The sequence below is a fragment of the Trachemys scripta genome, chromosome 21 (genome assembly GCF_013100865.1).
Source record: "Trachemys scripta elegans isolate TJP31775 chromosome 21, CAS_Tse_1.0, whole genome shotgun sequence".
NCBI classification, from domain to species: Eukaryota; Metazoa; Chordata; order Testudines; family Emydidae; genus Trachemys; species Trachemys scripta.
Genome location: NC_048318.1, coordinates 10037038 through 10055947, shown reverse-complemented (window position 1 = coordinate 10055947; position 18910 = coordinate 10037038). Strand labels below are relative to the sequence as shown.

General features: G+C 47.4%; 1 protein-coding gene across 11 annotated transcripts in view; it reads left to right on the top strand.

The window, feature by feature from the left end:
* The window catches only part of GRAMD1B (GRAM domain containing 1B), a 226093-nt gene that overhangs the window by 161974 nt on the left and 45209 nt on the right, over positions 1-18910 (top strand). For 5 of the 11 annotated variants that reach the window (XR_004643656.1, XM_034754533.1, XM_034754535.1 and 2 more), the window contains exons 4-6: positions 1112-1322; positions 10135-10155; positions 13888-13911. Coding sequence is in view for 8 of the 11 variants with exons in the window: in XM_034754533.1 (XP_034610424.1) it covers positions 1112-1322; positions 10135-10155; positions 13888-13911 (256 nt within the window). In the remaining 3 variants the exon portion in view is untranslated. Of the gene's footprint in view, positions 1-1111; positions 1323-10134; positions 10156-13887; positions 13912-18910 lie in introns of those variants that run through there. The other 6 variants (XM_034754537.1, XM_034754539.1, XM_034754536.1 and 3 more) reach the window with 3 other exon arrangements.

Here is an 18910-nt window from a genome sequence, read left to right as displayed (position 1 = left end):
GAAGGGGTGTGATTTATTTATCTATTTATTTTTACTGATGTAGCTGTGCTGGCAAAAGTCCTAGTGTAGATGCAGTTATGCCAGCAAAAAATGGCCTTTTGCTAGTTTGCTTGGGGAACTGGTATAAGCGGTGCCTATCCTGGGAAGGTTTGTTAGGATGGTTAAACCAGCAAGCCCTTTCTAGGGTAGGCAAGACTTTAGGGACCTGATGCCATATTTAGGCCCCTAAATAGATGGCCTGATTTGAAGAGAAGCTGTGTAACTGCTGCTTTTAGTAACCTCACTGGGAACTGTGAGTGCTCAGCACCTTTTGAAAATCAGACCGTTTGCTTAGGAGCCTGAGTGCTTGTCTGTAAGGCTTGGTCTACACTACCCCCCTAATTCGAACTAAGGTACGCAACTTCAGCTACGTGAATAACGTAGCTGAAGTTCGAAGTACCTTAGTTCGAATTAGTTCGAACTTACCTTGGTCCACACGCGGCAGGCAGGCTCCCCCGTCGACTCCGCGGTACTCCTCTCGGCGAGCTGGAGTACCGCAGTCGACGGTGAGCACTTCCGGGTTCGACTTATCACGTCCAGACTAGACGCGATAAGTCGAACCCAGAAGTTCGATTTCCAGCCGTCGAACTACCGGGTAAGTGTAGCCAAGGCCTAAGGAAAGTTTTGTATTATACCAGTATAGTTGTACAGCTATAGTTATACTGGTATGAACCTTCAGGGTAGATACTTCTATTCTGGAATAAGGGGGGCGTTTTCAGTTTAGCTTAAACCCCTTCCCGAATGACACAAGCTAAACCAAACAAAAAAGGCTGTCTTATACTGGAATAAGTGGGTCCACACAGGACGTTATAGCTATAACTGTACTGGTTTATAGTCACACTTTAGCTTATAATGGTATGTTTTCTATGTAGACAAGTCCTAAAGTTGGCATTAGGTGTCTAGATTCAGGAAGCCCAGTGTGGAAAGTTTGGCCAGAGCACTTACAAAGAAGCCGCATGGCACTACCTCCCCTTGTCCTAACGTAACCTATACGTGCTGTGGGTAACATAACTGTTCTTTGCTTCAGCTCCTCTTGGCATATGGCTATTGACTGTGCTCTTTCTCCACCCAGCACTGCCAGTAACTCGAACCGCAGCACGCCTGCCTGCTCCCCCATCCTGCGCAAACGTTCCCGGTCTCCAACCCCACAGGACTCCCAAGGAGACGCCATGGTGGAGAAAGGCTCAGACCACTCTTCAGACAAATCCCCTTCCACTCCGGAGCAGTGTGTGCAGCGCAGCTATTCTGCTCAGTCAGGCCGCAGTGGGGCCAAGAACTCCAAGGTGAGGCGTGCGACCCGAGGATCACCTCTCCCCCCTATATACCCTCGAGTGTTGTACTTACTCTTTGTTCTGTGCCTTTCTTCTCTGCATCTCTCTCCTCCCCTCATCGTTACCCAAGAACCTTTGCTGAGGTGCCCATTGGCTATTGGGGCACTTGACTGGTTAGGACAGAGCTGAGCAGGTGCTAAATACGCCCTTGTCTCCCCTCCACTAAGTTCAGACTACAATGCACCAATTGCTCTAGCAAGCGTGCCCATACTGCTGCTCCGTAATGGCTTCTATGGCTGAAGCTTTGGGACCCATGTCCCCTTTCCCTGGGAGCCTGCACTGTTCCCAGTGGGACCTTGAAAGCCAGCTGTAGTGAACCTCCCTTTTCAGCCGTTCATCACAAGGTTCTGTGGCACAAACTGAGGAGGAGGGCTCCAGAAGGGGCTCTGAAAAGCTTCTGGTTCGCTGAGGGTGAAGTGCCTGCTGCACAGAGAGCTGGCACAGGTTCTAGGCACCGCATCAGTCCCATTTAAAACCTAATTTGAGACCTTAAATGGGATTCAGGGGCACTAGAACCCCAGGCTTCCTTGGCTGCAGGATTACTCACAACCAATGTATCCTATCCGAACTGGGAGCGGGGTGGATTTTGCTCATCGTTACCAGGGTTCCCCAGTGACTGATTTGAATCTTCTTGATGGCCGCATTGCACTGCCCGGCACCTTTTCCTCAGGTAAAGGACATGGCAGGAAGGAAGGAAAGAAGAGGCTGACATAGATGGCCTCTCCGTAGCTACCCCCCGCCCACGGTGTGTCCTGACACCATCAAGCCGAAGGAGCTGTGTAAAAAGCCCTTTGCTTCTCCTCATAGTGCAGGTACCCTCAGTCCAGAAGGTGGCTGGGTTTACCATTTTCATGACCTTACTGGAGCCAACTGCAGCGTGAGCCTCACTGTATGGACAGAATGAAAGGGAAAATTGCTCGGCGAGGGCGTGCAAGGAGATTTGGGATGGGCCTGTCCGCCCTGCTGATTTTGTTAGCGGTGGTCAGTGGTGCCTTATGACATACAGGTTCCCAGGCATGTGTGAACAGAACAGGAGCTTTGATGCCAGCCTAGGGTTTGTCAAAAGAACGCTCACTGCTCAGAAGTGTTTGTGGCTTTTCAAAATTCATGAGGTGAAACATTTTGCCTTGAATGTCATCAGAACATCACCAGCGACTGCACAGCTGTACTGTTCCGGCTTGTGTGAAATGAGCTGGTGGATTCTCAGCCCTGTTCATCATTGGATAATTGTATCACACAGAACACGCCCCTCTCCCTGCAAACCATTATCCTTGCCACTGTCATTGTCAGTCTCAGCAGAGAAGCCCCAAATTCATTGGTCCGTGGAGACTGAACTCCTTTTTCGCCCAAGAGGAGGTCGCATCCGGTGAAGTGTGTAACATTTGTAAGGGGCAGTGAAGGGGAAGCTTGCATCACCACTGCCTGTGCCATGCTTGTTCTGTACGTAGAGGACTTTGGTCTCCTGCTCTGCCAGCCCATTGGCTACGACAGCATTATATTTATTTATGGCTCATTTGAACCAGGAGAAGGAAGGAGATAATGTTTCCTGTTGTATTTCTGGGTTTTCCTCCCATTGTTTTGTGAATTGTGTTTTTTTTTTAAATTTCTCTCTCTTCCCTCCTGCATGCTCTCTTCCCGATTTAGTCACACAAGCGCCTCTCTAAAGTAAGCTTTCTTTCTTCTTCCCCATTCTCCACCATAGAATTGTCTTAACACTCAGAAATCCTCCCCATGGTACTGGGAAATGGCCCCCAGAATGGGACATTCTCCCAGTGCATTTGTGGGAACGTTAGCAGCCACTCACCCCAACACCTGTAGCTGTGAGGCTGGGTTCGCTTGAAGTCACTGGGCTTTCATTAATATTCATTCACATGGCATGAGAACTGGCCCATTCATTACACTCCTTTATTTTACTTCTGTTTGATCCTGTAGTTTATTTATTTTGCTATTTGCTTTTCTTTAACCTTACATTGACTCGTTTTCAGTTTGCAGAGTGAGACGTCCAGGCTGTGATGGGTAATATAGCCCCGTAGCACCATCTTTCTCCTCTTCCCACTTCATAACTTTTTAGAAGTTTGAGACTGGCCCGTTGGTCTCTGTTATTTCTCCACTACTTTTATGGCTGGTCACTTGCCCTTTCTGAGGTGGGGGATTCATGATAATTGATCACAGTCAGGCTGGACTCCGAGAGATTTTCTGTGTGACGTGAATATTAAAGATCAGTGACCTCAAAAGAATACAGCTGTACCCCTTAGAATAGACCTGCTTCCTAAGGAACCCTGAGAATTCATGGGCTCACTCTGAAAGGTATGAATGGAAAAAGTCTCTCATCAGGGTAAGAAACCAACTCCCAGAGGGGAGGGGTATTTGGGTTTGAATTTTGCATATCTGAGCAACAACTAAATTGCCTTCTGGAGATCATAAAAAAATAAAACGGGTGATGGGGCGATTAGGGGATAAAGCACTAAAGTGAAACAGTTTGAATGTCTTAGTGTCCCAAAATTCTGGTCTTTCCCAGGGGAGACCTTGGCTTCAAATGCTGGGTTAGTTCCCAGTGAACATGGAAACTGATGGTCCTGTCTTAGTCCCCCATTTGTTCACATCACAAAATTTGGCTCAGCCCTGCATTATTGTTGGTCTAGGCTCAGGAGATGTTGCCTGTGGGACATGATGCTGCAAATCAGGATTGAGGTGGATTGAAAAGAATCCTGTGGGGAACCCCAGACAGAACAGCAGAGAGCTCTGCTGGGGCTGCAAATGGAGGAGCATTAGCAGAGCTATTTGGGTGGGATAGGTGGTGCTGGGAGGGATATGTCTGAAAGGGGTGCATTGGCCACCAATGGAATGGCAGGTCAGGATGGAGGTGCATTGGGAGAGCACTGTGTAAGTTCTCCACTGGAATGGCAGATGGAACTCCTGATAGACAGGTCAGGTTGGAGATGCATTGGCATAGATGTGTGTGCAAATCATACACCAAGGTGCTAGCTTGATCCACTTCCCGTCTTACTCCTGCTTTCATGAGAACAAAATATTCTAAATGATATTAAAGAAAACAACAGTGCAATAAACCTGAGATGAGTTCTGAAATGGGGATGAGGGAGTTCTGAGCATAGTCCCCAATAGGCAGACAGGCAGTTTATGTCCATCTCTGCATTCACAAGCTATCTGTCCTGAGGAGGCACCTTTGGTGGAGCTGATTCCGAAGATTGAAACCCCTTCTGACCTCAGGAGAGTTTGGTCGTGGATCAGGATTAATTCCCACGGGTGGCATAGTGTGGGGAGAGGAAGCCCAGGGCTAATGAACATAGTGGACTAAATTCCTCTCTCAGCTCAGATGATGATGTGTCTGTCCAGGGCAGGGATCATGGAAGATAGCAGTGTATGGGAACACACACAGACATGCAGGATGAAGAAATTCATATTTCATCTTTCAACCTCATTGTTTTATTTCAGCTTTTCGTTTTGCAAGCAGAAAAATATGCCACTTTCCTATGCAAACCAGCTCAGATTGGTGAGGGTGGGGAAACGGCTTGAGCCCATGAATTTGACACTGTGTTTATACAGTTGCTAATTGTTGTACAGTACTGGAGTAATTTTTGTTTCATGTTAGTTGTCATGACACAGTTCCGCCATCAGAGGGAGCCTCTTCACTTGTCATTTTGAATCATTTGAATAAGCCTGCTTTTCAGGAAGGTTCTTTTCTACCCCATCCACTGCTAACAGGTGAAACTCAGACAATCCACCAGTGCAGCAAGCAGACACTTTGCTCCACCTCGGCCTTAGATTGCCAGCCAGCTGGTATACTCACTACACATGAGATAGAAGCTATTGCTTCGCTGTTAAAATATAAACAGGTTTTTTTTATTATTTTTTTCCCTCTTGCCTATGAAAAGGGGTGACCCCCCTCAGAGTTAGTTAATCCCACTCACCCCCTAGTGCTGAGTCTGAATGGTGAGGAAAAAATATATCTATATTGTCAATATAGTTTGTACAGTGCTTTGCACCGGGGGGTTATTAGGTTTTATAGGAAGGATGAGCTTTCGATGTGTCCCGAAGGTCATTAGGGACCGGGGTGGCGTGTTGGAGCCTGTAGCTTTCCATGTACTTTCCATAGCTTTCCATGTACGACATAGCCTTTTGAGTCCTCCGGAGAATCACTGGATAAAACAAACAGGTGTTTGAGATATAGGGTATGTCTGCACTGGGAGCTGGGGGTGTGATCCCCCGCTTGTGGAGACGCTCACGCTAGCTCGCATCGAGCTACTGCATTCAAAACAGAGTATAGCCGTGGGACAGCACAAGCTGCGGGGTGGGCTAGCTGGCCTGAGGATGTGCCTAGGGTTTTTGGCGGGCACGTAGTTGGGGCTGCCATGCCCCCCTCCTCCCCACACACCATACTGCTCATGTTGTTGCAGCTACATTCTGTGTTTAGTGTCTCTCTCCAATGAGTATGTCTCCTGAGCTGGGAATCTCACATTGGAGACAGTCTCTGAAGCTTCAGCCTGGTAATGGAAATTCAATAGTTAACTGGGTAGTGTTAAAAGGGAAAGGTACCTAGTGGTTAGACCTTTTGTGCCTCAGTTTCCCCAGCTGTAAAATGTGGATCATGTTGCTTTCATGCCTCGTGGAAGGTGGTGTGGAGCTGCATTATGTACAGTATGTGAAGTGCTTTGGATTCCTCTGGCAGCAGCACTATAGATGAGCAAAGTGTGATTCTGCTCCCATTAAAATCAATGGCAAGACCTCCATTGACTCTATGGGGAGTAGGACCACCCCTGTTGTACCAGCCAGCAATCTGAAATTCATACAGACACTGAATGATCTGTTGCCTCCTACCCATAGTATTACCTTTAATGTACCAAGGCAGAGCTGCCATTACACACAGTATGGTCCCTAACCCAAGCAAGTACTTGTTAAACAAGGTCACGTTAGAAAGATGTAGCAGGATATAAAGAAAAGAGTCATTAAAGAGCCCCATCCCCTCCCTCGTCAAGGCGCCATGAGAAGTGTTATCTGGCTGCCGAAGATGAGTAACTGTGTGCTGTGATACCCCTGGCATCTGCCCCTCTGTGCCTATGTAGCGCTGTGTCCTGTGGATCCGTGGAAGCTCTCCTCAGTCCTGTGTGTGATTATTTCCACCATTTATGATAGATATTATTTATTTCCTTTCCTCCTTTCAGTTCTAATTGTGACAATTTCTTTTTCCAGTATGACAGACTTAACCTGATCAAAGTAAGAACTTGTTTCTTTCTTTTTTAAACCACCCGCTGATTCTTCTGGACTCTTTCCTTGATCCTGACTCCTTCCCACCTTGTAAAGAAATCAGTGCACAACCCGCTTTGGAGATGAAGCCAGGAGACAGTTTTAAGCTTAGGCTCCTGAGGCTGTGAGCAGGAATCTTCATCTTATATAAATGTTCGGGGTTATTTCAAATGGTGAGGTCTTTCTCTGATGCTTGTTACTCTGGTGCACAAGAGGAGAAGTCCATCAACCACCCCGAAGCCACAATAGTCTTCCTCCTCCAGCTTCCTGTAACATGTGCGTCCACCATACATACCTCCTATTCTCTCTCTCTCTCTCTCCTAGGCTCCTACACCCCATAATCCATTTCCCTTCAGTCTGTGCTCTCTCTAATCTCTCCCCTCTTGGAATTCTTCTATAGGAGCTCTGAGAGCAGACTAATGGCAGGAGACTTAGAGGCTCAGGGAGAAGTTTAGGGAACCCTGATGTAGGTTCAGGTCACTTCTGCAAGATCTTATTGCTGCTTCTAAAGTTCCCTCTGACCCTAAAATTATTTCCATGCCTCGAACCAAACCTTGGCAGAAGTAAAACAGAGTCCCTAGAAAATGAATCCCTAATATAGGAATAAACGTAACAGGATGAACTTGCAACCTGAAAAAGGGTAAAGGAAATATAATAGGCAGTGGATCTGTTGAATAAATGCAGAAACAAGAGCATGTGCCCAGCTACTGAGTTTTCTGTAGAAACTATAACATGGGTTATAATAATGCAGGAGAGGATTCAGGTCTGGAGGGAAACTCACCTAGAGAAAAAATGACACCACCTTAATACAGAGTTCTCGATGCAACTAAGGCTGCTACAATTGCTGCAGCAGAGGGGAGTGAAATCTCTGTTGCAGTGCTCATTTCAGCAGCCTCAGTGGCAGCAAAGTCTGCATTTTCCTGTTACTTCTGGTTTGATTGTGGGGGATTACGTTTCAGGCACTTCTGTGCTTTGCGCTACCCAGAGGGTTGCAAGCTAGGGTAAAGAAAGCTGCGTGAGAACCTCTCCATCTCAGGTACCCAGATGCCATGGTGATGAGTTCTGGATGGATGGGTGGATAGACAAACTCTATCATTAGCAAGAATTGAGCCACACGATGCCCTGGTCTCTGTGCCGTTTGTGGACAAGAGTGGTTTTCTCCTTGTTTCTCCTTGCTCCTTTGGATGAGGACTCCCTTTGGGAGAAAAAGCAGTGGGTAAGACCAGCCTTGGAAAGGGGATGGGTCAGAAGGATGTAGCCAGTAAGAATTTTCCCCCTCCACAAGCTGATGGTTGTTTCTGTGTCTTGAAGATCTGTCTGCACTGTGATGCGCTTTCTCCTGCCCAGGTTTGTGGGAGAGCCCAGAAATGGATGCTTTATGTTTTTCAGGAACTCTGCTCCACGGGGGTGAGGGCCACAGCTGGTTGCATATTCTTGTGGTGTTTTTGCTGTGGTTCAAAAATGTCCAAGGATGCACAGGTCCTTTGAGTAGGGTTGGCTCCATGAATGAAGTCTGAGTGCTTGTAAAGTTCTGCACTTGTGCAGAAAGGTGGAGGGGTGGGGGGAGAAGGGGAAGTTGAGCAATTTTCTGGGGTGGATTGTGAGTCTTCTGCTATCCCTGTCTCTGGTTTTCCACTGGAACAACCTAGATCCCCCTGGACACCTTTTTCAACTCACTCAGGAACTGATGCAAAGGATTCTGGGAAGCCTCACTCAAAAGCTGATCTCCTGATTCAAAATTTAGAAGTATTCAGGTCTGATCATTTCATTCAGGTCTCATGGCCAGTTCCAAGTTGAGAGTTATGTACACACTACCCTGCCTATAAAACGGGCATATATTGTAGAATGTGAAATTAATATGATTTTCATTTGATGCATGCCTGTTCTTGCCTGGCCTGGGGCAGATATGGACAGATGACATTTAGTGCTACCTGGTCTGAGCAACGTGAACTCAGAACTGCCCTGAAATCCATATGGTGTGAATAGCACAGCAGCATTTCTAAGCTAAGTGGAGGTAGCAAACTCCTGTTCCCAATACCTAGACATAGGCCAAGTATTCGTTGCAAAAAGATTTTTAAAAATAGCTTGTCAGGTTAGTAGAATTGTAGCATTTTTGCAAACAACGTGAAGTGATCAGGGTGTGTAGAGGTGTCGAGAGGCAGCGTGGTGTAGTCGATAGAGCTAAGTGCTGGGAGCCAGCACCCCGCCCCCCTTTCCTCTCGAGTTCTCTGGTACTGTCTGGCCTTAGTAATACTTTATATTTACAAACAGGCTCAACCCTGTACATCCTTAGTGTCATGAGACGCCCCAGCACAGTCAACAGGACTGGTCATTTGAGTAAGATCTACTTGCATGAAGGAGAGTTTGCGGATCAAGTCCACAGTAGCATTATGTTTCCCAATGTCCTGGAGGTAGATAATAAATATCATTGCCCCCTCTGGAGCCTGGAGAAGTAAAGTGACTTGCCCAAGGTCACAGAGCAAGTCTGGCTCAAAGAGAGGATTACAGTAGAGTCCAGGGCTCTAAATCCAAGCTCCTTCTGTAGTCCCCTAGACGAGACTGCCCCCTATGTCTCACTTCCACATCTATAAAATGGGGATAATCATACTTCCAGGCATGTCTCAAGAGGATGAAAGTGCTACCTAAGCGATAGCAGTATTACTAGGGACACCATGTCGGAATGCAGAGCATATTTCTCTCCCTCCCCTTGCAATCTGACTGCTCTCACCTCTCACTGAAAAATGGCGAGCATGACTTTTCCGGCTGAACTGGCTTTTCCACGTGCTCAAATGTGACAAATGGCCCAGCCTCCCAAAACAGTGCGAAATGTCTCAATGACAGGGTGCAAAATCACAGGCAGAGGGGCAGAGAAACTCTTCACATCAGTTTCATGGAAAAATGTGCCCTCAGTTTTGCCCAGCTCTACTGAGCACTTCTATTACTGTAGTGTTCTCTCTCTCTCTCTCTCACGCTCTTTGTTTCACATGCTGCTTTCCACATCCAAATCTTTTGGAGGGTCTGTCTGATGCCTTTTGCGAGTGACTGAAGTGAAATCAAGTTCCTAGCTCACCCTAGTAGTTCCTCAGGTGTTTATTTGGAAGGGGTCTCAGAACATGCTGGCATTTTTATCAGCTAGCCAGCAGGCCCGTGGGAAAATGAAGCTTGTAATAGAAATGATTGGTGATCATTAGCTCTAATGTTGCTAATGGGTGCTGCTGTTCTGCAGAAATGATTACAAAGTATGTGTCTGTGTGAGAGCCTGAATTGCCTTCTGCTATAACCTCCGGGTTTGTTCTTAACTCAGATAACTGGGAATAAACATGTTAGACTCTGCTCTGAAACCCATCAAAGTCTTTTGTATTTATTCCCACTTTCTGCTGAATAGTTATGCTGTACATACCAGATGGGTTCTAGTCTTTTTCTCTCTCTCTCTCTCTCTCTCTCTCTCTCATACTAAGATCTCTGCAATAACTAATACTTCTCTTTTATTTTGTCCTTACAGAAAAGCCAGAGTTGGTATAATGTAAGTACTCCAGTTTCTCTTGTCCCTTGGTACATGTGGGGGTGGTGGGGAAGGCGGGCTGGGTTAAAAGGGGCTTTGCAATGGCACTGGGGCATGTTGATCATTTCAGAAAAGGTGGGGTGGGGAATGGTTCAGAGCTGGCAAGAGGGGATTGGCTTCTTAAGGGAGGGATATCAGAGAGAAGAGACTCTAAGAATGGGAGCAGATAATGTGTCCTCTCAGTCACAGGCTTCCTGCTGTACGTACAAGTCAGGATCTCCCGATCCTGTCTCTCATTGGATCTCCTTGGAATGGAATAGAGTTTGGCTTTATATAGCACCAAACAAAGCTACAAATATATGAAAATGTTCACGCCTTTTGGAGTGGGTTGGAGGTGAGGGAGGGTAATCACCTGCCCACAGAGCTTGCAGGAACATAAACCGTCTTTCATTTCTGCCTTGAGCTGATATTTTTTTCCCTTTGAGATCATGAGTGGCAGCGTTCGCAGGCACAGTGCTGTCAGTTTTCAGATTTTCCACAAGCAAATAGCGTCAGCTTCCCTTGCACAGATGAACTCCGCCCTCCCCCAGGGTCTGATAGTAGATACCAGCTGTGCAGTGGCTATGCAGATGAGGTGTTAAATTAGCATCTTTCATTTAACACCTCATCGGAAAGACAGTGCCTTTCCAGCAATTACTACACTTACGACTTTTCCTGAAATTGGACCTAGGTGGAAAGTGAGAGAATTTTTTGGGGACTATCGGGTGGGAAAAGTGCACCGTTTAAGAAGAGCCTGGCATGTTCCAGGGACTGATCATGGGGAATGGAGCCTTTCCCTTCTAGCTCACTATCCCAGGTCAGTAGCCGCTGAAAGTTGTGACTTTGGTGGCAGATGTTCAGCTGGCTTAGTTTGGTGAGTCTCCAGGAACAGGTGGCTGCCCCATCAGAAAAAAGTCCTCAGCAGTAGTCACTAACGTGAGGCTCTGTTGGAAGCTCAGCAGAGAGGCCCAGGACTGAATAAAACATGGAGATTGAACTCTCCTCAGACCCCAAGGTGGTCTCTGCAATCATGGGGAAAGTGCATGGCTGGGCTGCTCTGTTTACTATAACTTTGCTTAGGATAAAGAGACTTCAGAGCCAGATTTTCAAAGGCGCTCAGCTCCCCTTTAGACACCTAAGTGGAGTGCTCAGCAACCAGCTACTTCCATAACAGACAGCAGCAGCTATGGGGAGCGGAGCACTTTTAAAAATCTGGCCCTGAAACTCCAGAGTTGGGGCTATGGCCCGTTTTATAGGCAGCACGCTTGCTAAAAGTACATGGTTTCAGGAGTGTTCATGGCAGTTTTTGGCAGGAGTGAATCACTGCACAGGAGGTCTGGGTGATATGTCTGAGGCTAGGTCTACACTACCCGCCTGAATCGGCGGGTAGAAATCGACCTCTCGGGGATCGATTTATCGCGTCCCGTTGGGACGCGACAATTGATTCCCGAATCGACGCTCTTACTCCACCAGTGGAGGTGGGAGTAAGGGCCGTTGACAGGAAGCCGCAGAGGTCGATTTTGCCGCCATCCTCACAGCGGGGTAAGTCGGCTGCGATATGTCGAATTCAGCTACGCTATTCACGTAGCTGAATTTGCGTATCTTAAATCGACTCCCCCCTGTAGTGTAGATGTAGCCTTAGAGTCTTACTAACAGAAGTCAGTGTAACACTCAATATCTTACATCTCAGGCCATCAAACTGAGTTTGCTGTGTCCCTGGTATTAGCTAGGAAGACAGTGGCAGTGCAGAAGAACCGTTGCATCATCAGCTTTTCTGGGGAAGGGCAGTTTCTACTGGTTCTCCATAGTCCAGACTCTCAAAAGTTGTGGCTTTTTATTGACACTGACCTTGTGTTTTTCTAGGGTATGGAGTATGGCCTAGATTTTTAAAGTATTTAGGCAACTAACTCCTACTGAAATCAATGGGAGTTCGCACCTAAATACCTCTAAAAATCTGGACATATGTCCTCTATTCAGCAGTCAATACCTGTTCAGTAAAGCACTTAAAACACGTGCTTAACTTGGAGTCACATGGTTAAAGTTAAGCACATGCTTAAGTGGTTTGTTGAAGAAGGATGGATTTAACATGTCGCGTCTATGCTTTGTTGAATTGGACCCATCGGCTCCTTGATTAAGGGTTCCCCAGTCATCTGATGTAGACTACATGCTAACCTAGCAGTGATTAGTCCAGGCTTATTTGGCTTCATGCTTCCCAAGGTTCAGGCTCTCCTGGCTAACAGTATTCCCAACTTCTGTATAGGCTCTTGGCAAGGCAGGAAAAGTTTAAAAACAAACAAACAAAAAACAAACCTGGGAGTAAAGTCAAATATGTCTAGAGGTGAGTGAGCATACCAGGATTTCTCGTTTCTCCTTTCCTCTCCCCTCCCAGGGTCTCTCAAAAGTCTTTTTATCCTTTGGCCTAATTCTGTACCTACCTCTGCTGGGTGCTAGGAGAAGTCTGGGATCCCTCCAGCCAATCTGTGAGGCTCTGATACAGACCTCTAATGTCCATGATCACCTACTCTAGAGTAAGATGAATTTGGAGCCAATACACGTGGGAACCTGACTACTGGAGAAAGCAAAGCATTAGATCCCTCTTAACCTGGGAGCCTAGACCCCAGAGAGGTTGTAGCATGGAGATACCCTAGAAATTGATCCTATGTCTGTCTGATTCCACGATCTGTTGAGCTGTGTATACATCACAATCGTGCAGCACTAGCATTTTTTTATGAGCGCTGAATCATGGAAATCACAGAGAGGAGATGTTTTATCATGTTGCACCAAAGTATCCTTCATCCACAGCTCCCACCCTCCAGTACGTACTGCCTGTCTCCTCTGGGAGTCTTAAGAGGCTGAGGCAGGACTTTGCTCTTCTCTCATTGCACAGCTAAAAAGACACCAAACTTTTCCAGGCACTTTCCTTCCTTCATTCACTCACTCACTTTGCACGTCTGCCTGACCACCACTTCCTGTTGTCACAATTTTTTATTTATTTTTAAATCCTCCATATCTCTAAAATCAAATCTCTTTGCTCACTAGTTCAGTTCTGAAATGAGTTTTGGTTTGAAACAGGAATTTTCCTCGTGAGAGGTGGGGTGTAGACAAAGAGACCTGGTTAGGAGGAGAAAGTGTTTAATAAGGATAGGCAGGGGTGAAGATGACAGCATGGGCAGAAAACGATAGACCTCTTCCTATTGAAGTCAGTGACCAAACTCTCTGACTCCAGTGGGAGCTAGTGTGGATCCAGTACGCACAGACAGGCAAGGAGAGGGACAGAAGCAAGGACAGGAGAACATCTGGCTTTGGAGGCAGATGGAAGCAGTGTAGACAGATGGTGTTAGCAAGTGGTCAGAAGTGTGGAGAGAGACAAACTGGGTTGGAGGAAACATGGATTGCAGACAGTAAGAAAAGGCGGAGAGGTGATCAGAAGTATTGAGAGCAGACTGACATGAACAGAAAGGTGGGGTGTTCAGAAACACAGCGCAGACGGAAGGATCGTGAAGAAATGGCATAAAGAAGCATGTAAAGAAGTCAGTAACCATAGCTGAAGGTGGCGTTGTGTTTTATACAAGAGCTGCTTGTTTCTGTGACTGGTGGGAGCCATCCCATGCTGCATGATGCTTTGGTGTGATCTGCTTCTGTGGTTCTCTTGTGGTTTTGTGTCCGCTCTATCTTATCTTTCTGTTCTCTTGTTTTTCCTCCATGTATTTTCAGCATGAGAGACAGCACATCCGGAGAGTAAGCACTGGCTGCGTTCTGCGTGGTTTTTTTTCTTTTCTTTTTTTGTTCTAGTCCACAAAACCATTGTGACCAGATGAAAGCAGTAATGTGGAAACGGGGATGGGCCACCTGAGCTCCAGGAAGGGAATCAATGCTAGTGATAGCGTAACAGTTGTCAGTAATTTGCTACTGCTTTGCACTGTGTTGGGCCAGCCCCTCCCACACATCTTGCCAGGATCTCCGGCACTGGGGACAACCAGATGCTTTCCCTTCCCCTCACCTCCAGGGACAGATCCATAAATAAGAGTTCACCTCCAGGGAGCGTCTAGAGAACCCACCTTTGGTGTAGTCTTGCAGTTTAGTCAGCTCTAGGGCGTGTCTTTAAACCTGCACATATGAAACACAGGTACACCTGCACTGCACACAGACTCACTCTCACCCTCACTTTGGAGTCAGCTCTTCCCTGAAGCGCTGTTGCCCGTCAGCTTTGTATTAATACACTGGCCTTGGCTGTGGAGGCACCAGCCCTATTCCTGCTGCTTTTAACTGGTTTTCTTGTTTCTGTCTGGCCTGCTATGTTATCTCACCTCCCCTTAACCCCACTTTGACCTGTCCCTGCTTCTCCAGTAGAGGTTGCTCCCTCCCATGTTCCATTTTCTCTTTTCTTCTTCCAAGACGATATCAGCCTCTAGCTGTGAAAATTTGCTTTAGAACTCACCCTTCCTCTGCCTCCTGGTGTGTTCTCTGGTGCCACCAATGCTTTCCAAGAGATGCCTGTGAGATTTGCATCAGGACCATATCAACTGGGGCAGGGGAAGAGTTAATAGTTTGTGAAGTTTAAGGTACAGAACCAATGGAAGAGTAGGCCCTTCTTCCCCAGTGGTAAGAGACCTTCCATCTATCTTAGTCCTTCTCCTTCTATGCCCTGTAAGTCAGTGGTGTAGGCTGACGGGCAGGTGCCCAGTCTGAGAGTTAAAATACAGTACCTATTCAGGTCCCTTTCCTCTGGGCCAGCTAAGTACCTTAAGGAGATTTCCACAGAGAATTCTCAATAGCCAACAGAGGCCCTTCCAGCTTTCAGCAAGCAGGGCAGGGGAGAGGACATGACGTTCTCCTTTGGTGACCTTTCTTAGATATCTCATGTGCCTCCTGCCTGGTACCCATGGAGAAAGTTCTCTCAGCTCTCATCTCCACAAGACTGAGCCACCAGCAATCCTCTATATAATATCCAGTAGCCAGTCTTGTGACACTTAGTCAGCTGCTCTGTCTGGAGACTACAGCTTCCAGCAACCCTGGTCATAAAGGGGCTAACAGATCTCCTGGACGAGTCTGAGCTCACGGGGCCAGTGCTCAGTTCCAAAGAGCTTCCCAGCTTTAGAAAGCCGCATCGCACACCTGCCGTGAGAATGTGGGCTGCGGCTGAATCATATAGTCCCATTTCTGATCCAGAGTGAACACATGCAGCCCTGCACCTGTGCTCATATCTCCTAGGTTGAGGAGCATGGATTTATTGGCTGGCTGGTTGAGTTCAACAGTAGTGAAAAGGAAAAGCTGTCCAAGGCATTTCCAGAGCCATTGGTGAGGAGCAGCAGACTTGGGACCTGGCTTGTTAGGATTATTAGCCTGATTGATTAGAAGTCCATTACTAAGCACCTGCAGACCTCTGCAGTCAACGTTTAGCCCTCAGGTTGCCCTCTGAGTGTCCCTCTTCTGGGCTTAAGTGCTCTGTGTCTGCTCATCAGTTTTGAGACTGAGAGGCGCGGGCATGCAGTGACTGAGATCAGCAGTGAGTCGCCACGTAGCTCTGTTTACTAAGAAAGTTGTCTGTCTGCATTAGCACAGGTCTCTTGTTGTGAGAGAAGGGGTCTGGTATGTCATCTCCTCCGGTCCAGTGACTCTAAGGCGATGGAGCTTTTCTCAGGCCTGCTTCACCCTAAAAATGGTTTGCCAGTATCGCTCTAGCTACAAACCCTTCTAGTGTAAATGCAGTTTAGACTGGCAAAAAAGTGTTTTTGCTAGAATAGCTTGTATCGGATTCCTGAGTGATAAGCTATACTGGCAAAAATACTCGCTGCCAGTGTAGAAATATTACTAATAAAATCCCCCCCCCCCCCCCCCCCCTCTGGCCTCAGTATTGTCACACAACCCTCCCTGGAGCATCTGGGCAATGGAGTGTCTCGCAACCAGCTTTGGGGAAAACAGAGCAGTAGCCCCCCAGATGGGCTGCTGGGGCCCTACTCCAAAAAAGGGCAGTCAAACTTTGGGGCTATGTTGGCAGCTTAGAAGGAACCTCACGTGCAGGCAAATGGATACAATTCTGTCCTTCACTTCCCCTCAGAACAAACCCATGCATCCCTGATATTTGGTTACGGGCATAGGCACCGACTCCGTGGGTGCTCTGGGGCTGGAGCACCCACGGGGAAAAATTGATGGGTGTGGAACACCCACTGGTAGCTCTCCGCCCCGCCCCCCTGCCCCAGCTCGCCTCTGCTCTGCCTCCACCTCCTCCCCTGAGCGGGCCACTGTGTCCTGCTTCTCCCACCTCCCTCCCAGAGCTTGCGCCACGAAACAGCAGGAGGGAGGGGGAGGAGGAGGAGGAATAGGGAAGAGGCGGGGCCAAGGCGGGGATTTGGGAGGGATCCAATAGGGCCGGGGCCGGGGGGGGCGCAAGCTCCCACCGGTGCCAACAAAAGTTGGCGCGTGTGGTTATGGGTCGAAATTGCTCACTTGTGTGAGTTTACCGGCAGTGGGACCCAATAGCTTGTCAACTCACACTGCTATTATGTACAGGGGAAGAGGACTGTGTTATGGGCATTGTGGTAGATGTACGAAATCGCTTCACTGCTGTTTTTAAAATAGGGTGTGTTTGGTAGAGCTGTTGTGCTGTGTGGAATGATTCTTCCAATCCCCTTCTCCTGGAGAATGCAGCTAGCTGTGCATGGGGTGTCAAGAGACCATCCCTTCAGTGGAACAGCTATTTCTTAGCACTGGGAAGAAACGAGGCCCAGGGCAATATGGTCCAACCTCAAGGTTTCAGAAACCACGAGTCAGGCTCCCAAAATCATGAGATTGGCTAAGAGATCATGGGATTTGAACTATAATAAATGTTGGGTTCTTTTTCTTTGCCTCCTGGTTTTTGAGACATTAGGGATCACGTTGTCAAGCTTTTCCCCATAGCCTCGAGGGCTAGAATCTTACTTTATTTTAAAATGAGAGCTGGGATTGTCATGTAATAACATTGGATCTGTGAGAAAAATACCAAATATTGTGAGGCTTGCAATAAAATGGTGAGAGTGGGCAACACTGGGAGAGGGTCTCTGAGGCTTAGTAAAGGAGCTGAGATTAGGGAAGTATGGAATAGTGTAAGGCCCAGTGCAAGGAAATCGTGGAGGTGAAAGGGAAAGCCAACATCTACAAGAGTGAAAATGGGCATGAACAACAAATTTCAAATCCAGAGTCAAGCTTTTCCAGGATTTGGAGTGTTTGGATCTGGGGTTCTGGTCCAGCCCATTCTAGAGAGAGGGCCCGAGCCATGAAATCAGGTTGCAGAACCAATCCAGTCTTCCCCAAAATTTGTGAGTTTTCATATCCACAATTTGGGCTTAGGCCCATCTCTGGCACAGAGCTAGCCATGTGGGAAGCAGGAACTCTCTTAACCACTAGCAGGAATCCCCCCACCCAGTAAATGTTTTGAAACTTCTATATGTGTATTCTGGAAACATTTCACTGCCACAAAAATCTTTCTTTCTTTCTTTCTTGCTTTCTTGCTTTCTTTCCCTGCATGGGACGACAGGCCCTGTTCCCTGTCAGAGCATGGAGGATTCAGTTTATATTCTTCAGGTTCCACATCCAAGGTCAGAGCCAAGGAGGACTCTATGAGATTCCCCTTGGAGACATGTAGACAGCCCAGCCTTCCATTCTTATCTTCTGCTTGCTCCACTATAAATCACTCTGGTGGCCCTCCTCTCTTGACTGTTCCGAAATAGGGGCATGACCTCAGGGTTCTTTGCTGTCTGGTGCCAGAGTGTCGGGCTTCTCCAGCATTTCCAGCTGCTGTATGTAGCAAGTGCTGCTTCTGTAAATCATCTCCTGCGATCTCTGTGCAGATAGAGGCCAAACAGCCAGGAGGGGGTGTGGCACTGCCAAATAATCTTCCCCAGTCACTGGTGAGAAAGGATTAGACAGAGTAAAGAGATGTCCTTTAAGAGTTAGAGCAAACAGAACTGGCTCCAGGGACTTGCAAGACCCAGATCCATCCATGGGGCTTTCTATCGACTAATCAGCTCCCTGGGCCAGCTCTACCCCCACTCTCATATCTCCCTGTAGAGTTCACCCCCGCAACTTGCTTTCTCTCTCTCCTGGTGTGTGTTTGCGTTGAATATTCTCCTTCTCTGTTTCTCTCCCTCAGTTCCTCCACCTCTTCTTTTCCTTATAGCTCACCCTAGACCCTCTATGCGCATTGGCTTCATGATAAGGGCATCAGGGAGTTCCACCCTGGTTCCAAAAATCATTTACAAGAATTCACCCCTTTCTGCCTACATCATTGAAATGCCTCTAGAAACATTTAAACTTCCTGTAAAACATCTGCTGAAATCCTATGACAGCACAGCAGCACAATTCAATCCATTTCTCTTTGAGAGCAAAGTCTGGTGCGCAGCTCTAACCGCAGACTATAATGAGTGGGACGAAGCGCCACCAGAAACTCTGCATTGTTTGCAATTGTCCACACAAACACTGAGCGCGCAGATAAAGGAACTTTCCCAACAATGGCGCCAGAGGAGAGCTAGGGCTGTTACCTCTGCGGTTCCACACACAGAATTGAACATTCAGCTTCTAGTATCATCTCACTCAAAGCAGCATGTCATCACAAAGCACCGGAAAACAAGAGATGGGATTGTCTTTTCTCTCGGTCTCTACAAAATCATCATCCAGACCCTGTTCAAATTACAAATACGTTCAAGATGGAAGACCAAACTCTGACCAAGGCAGTATTCTGCTTGCTGGGAAGGACTGATTG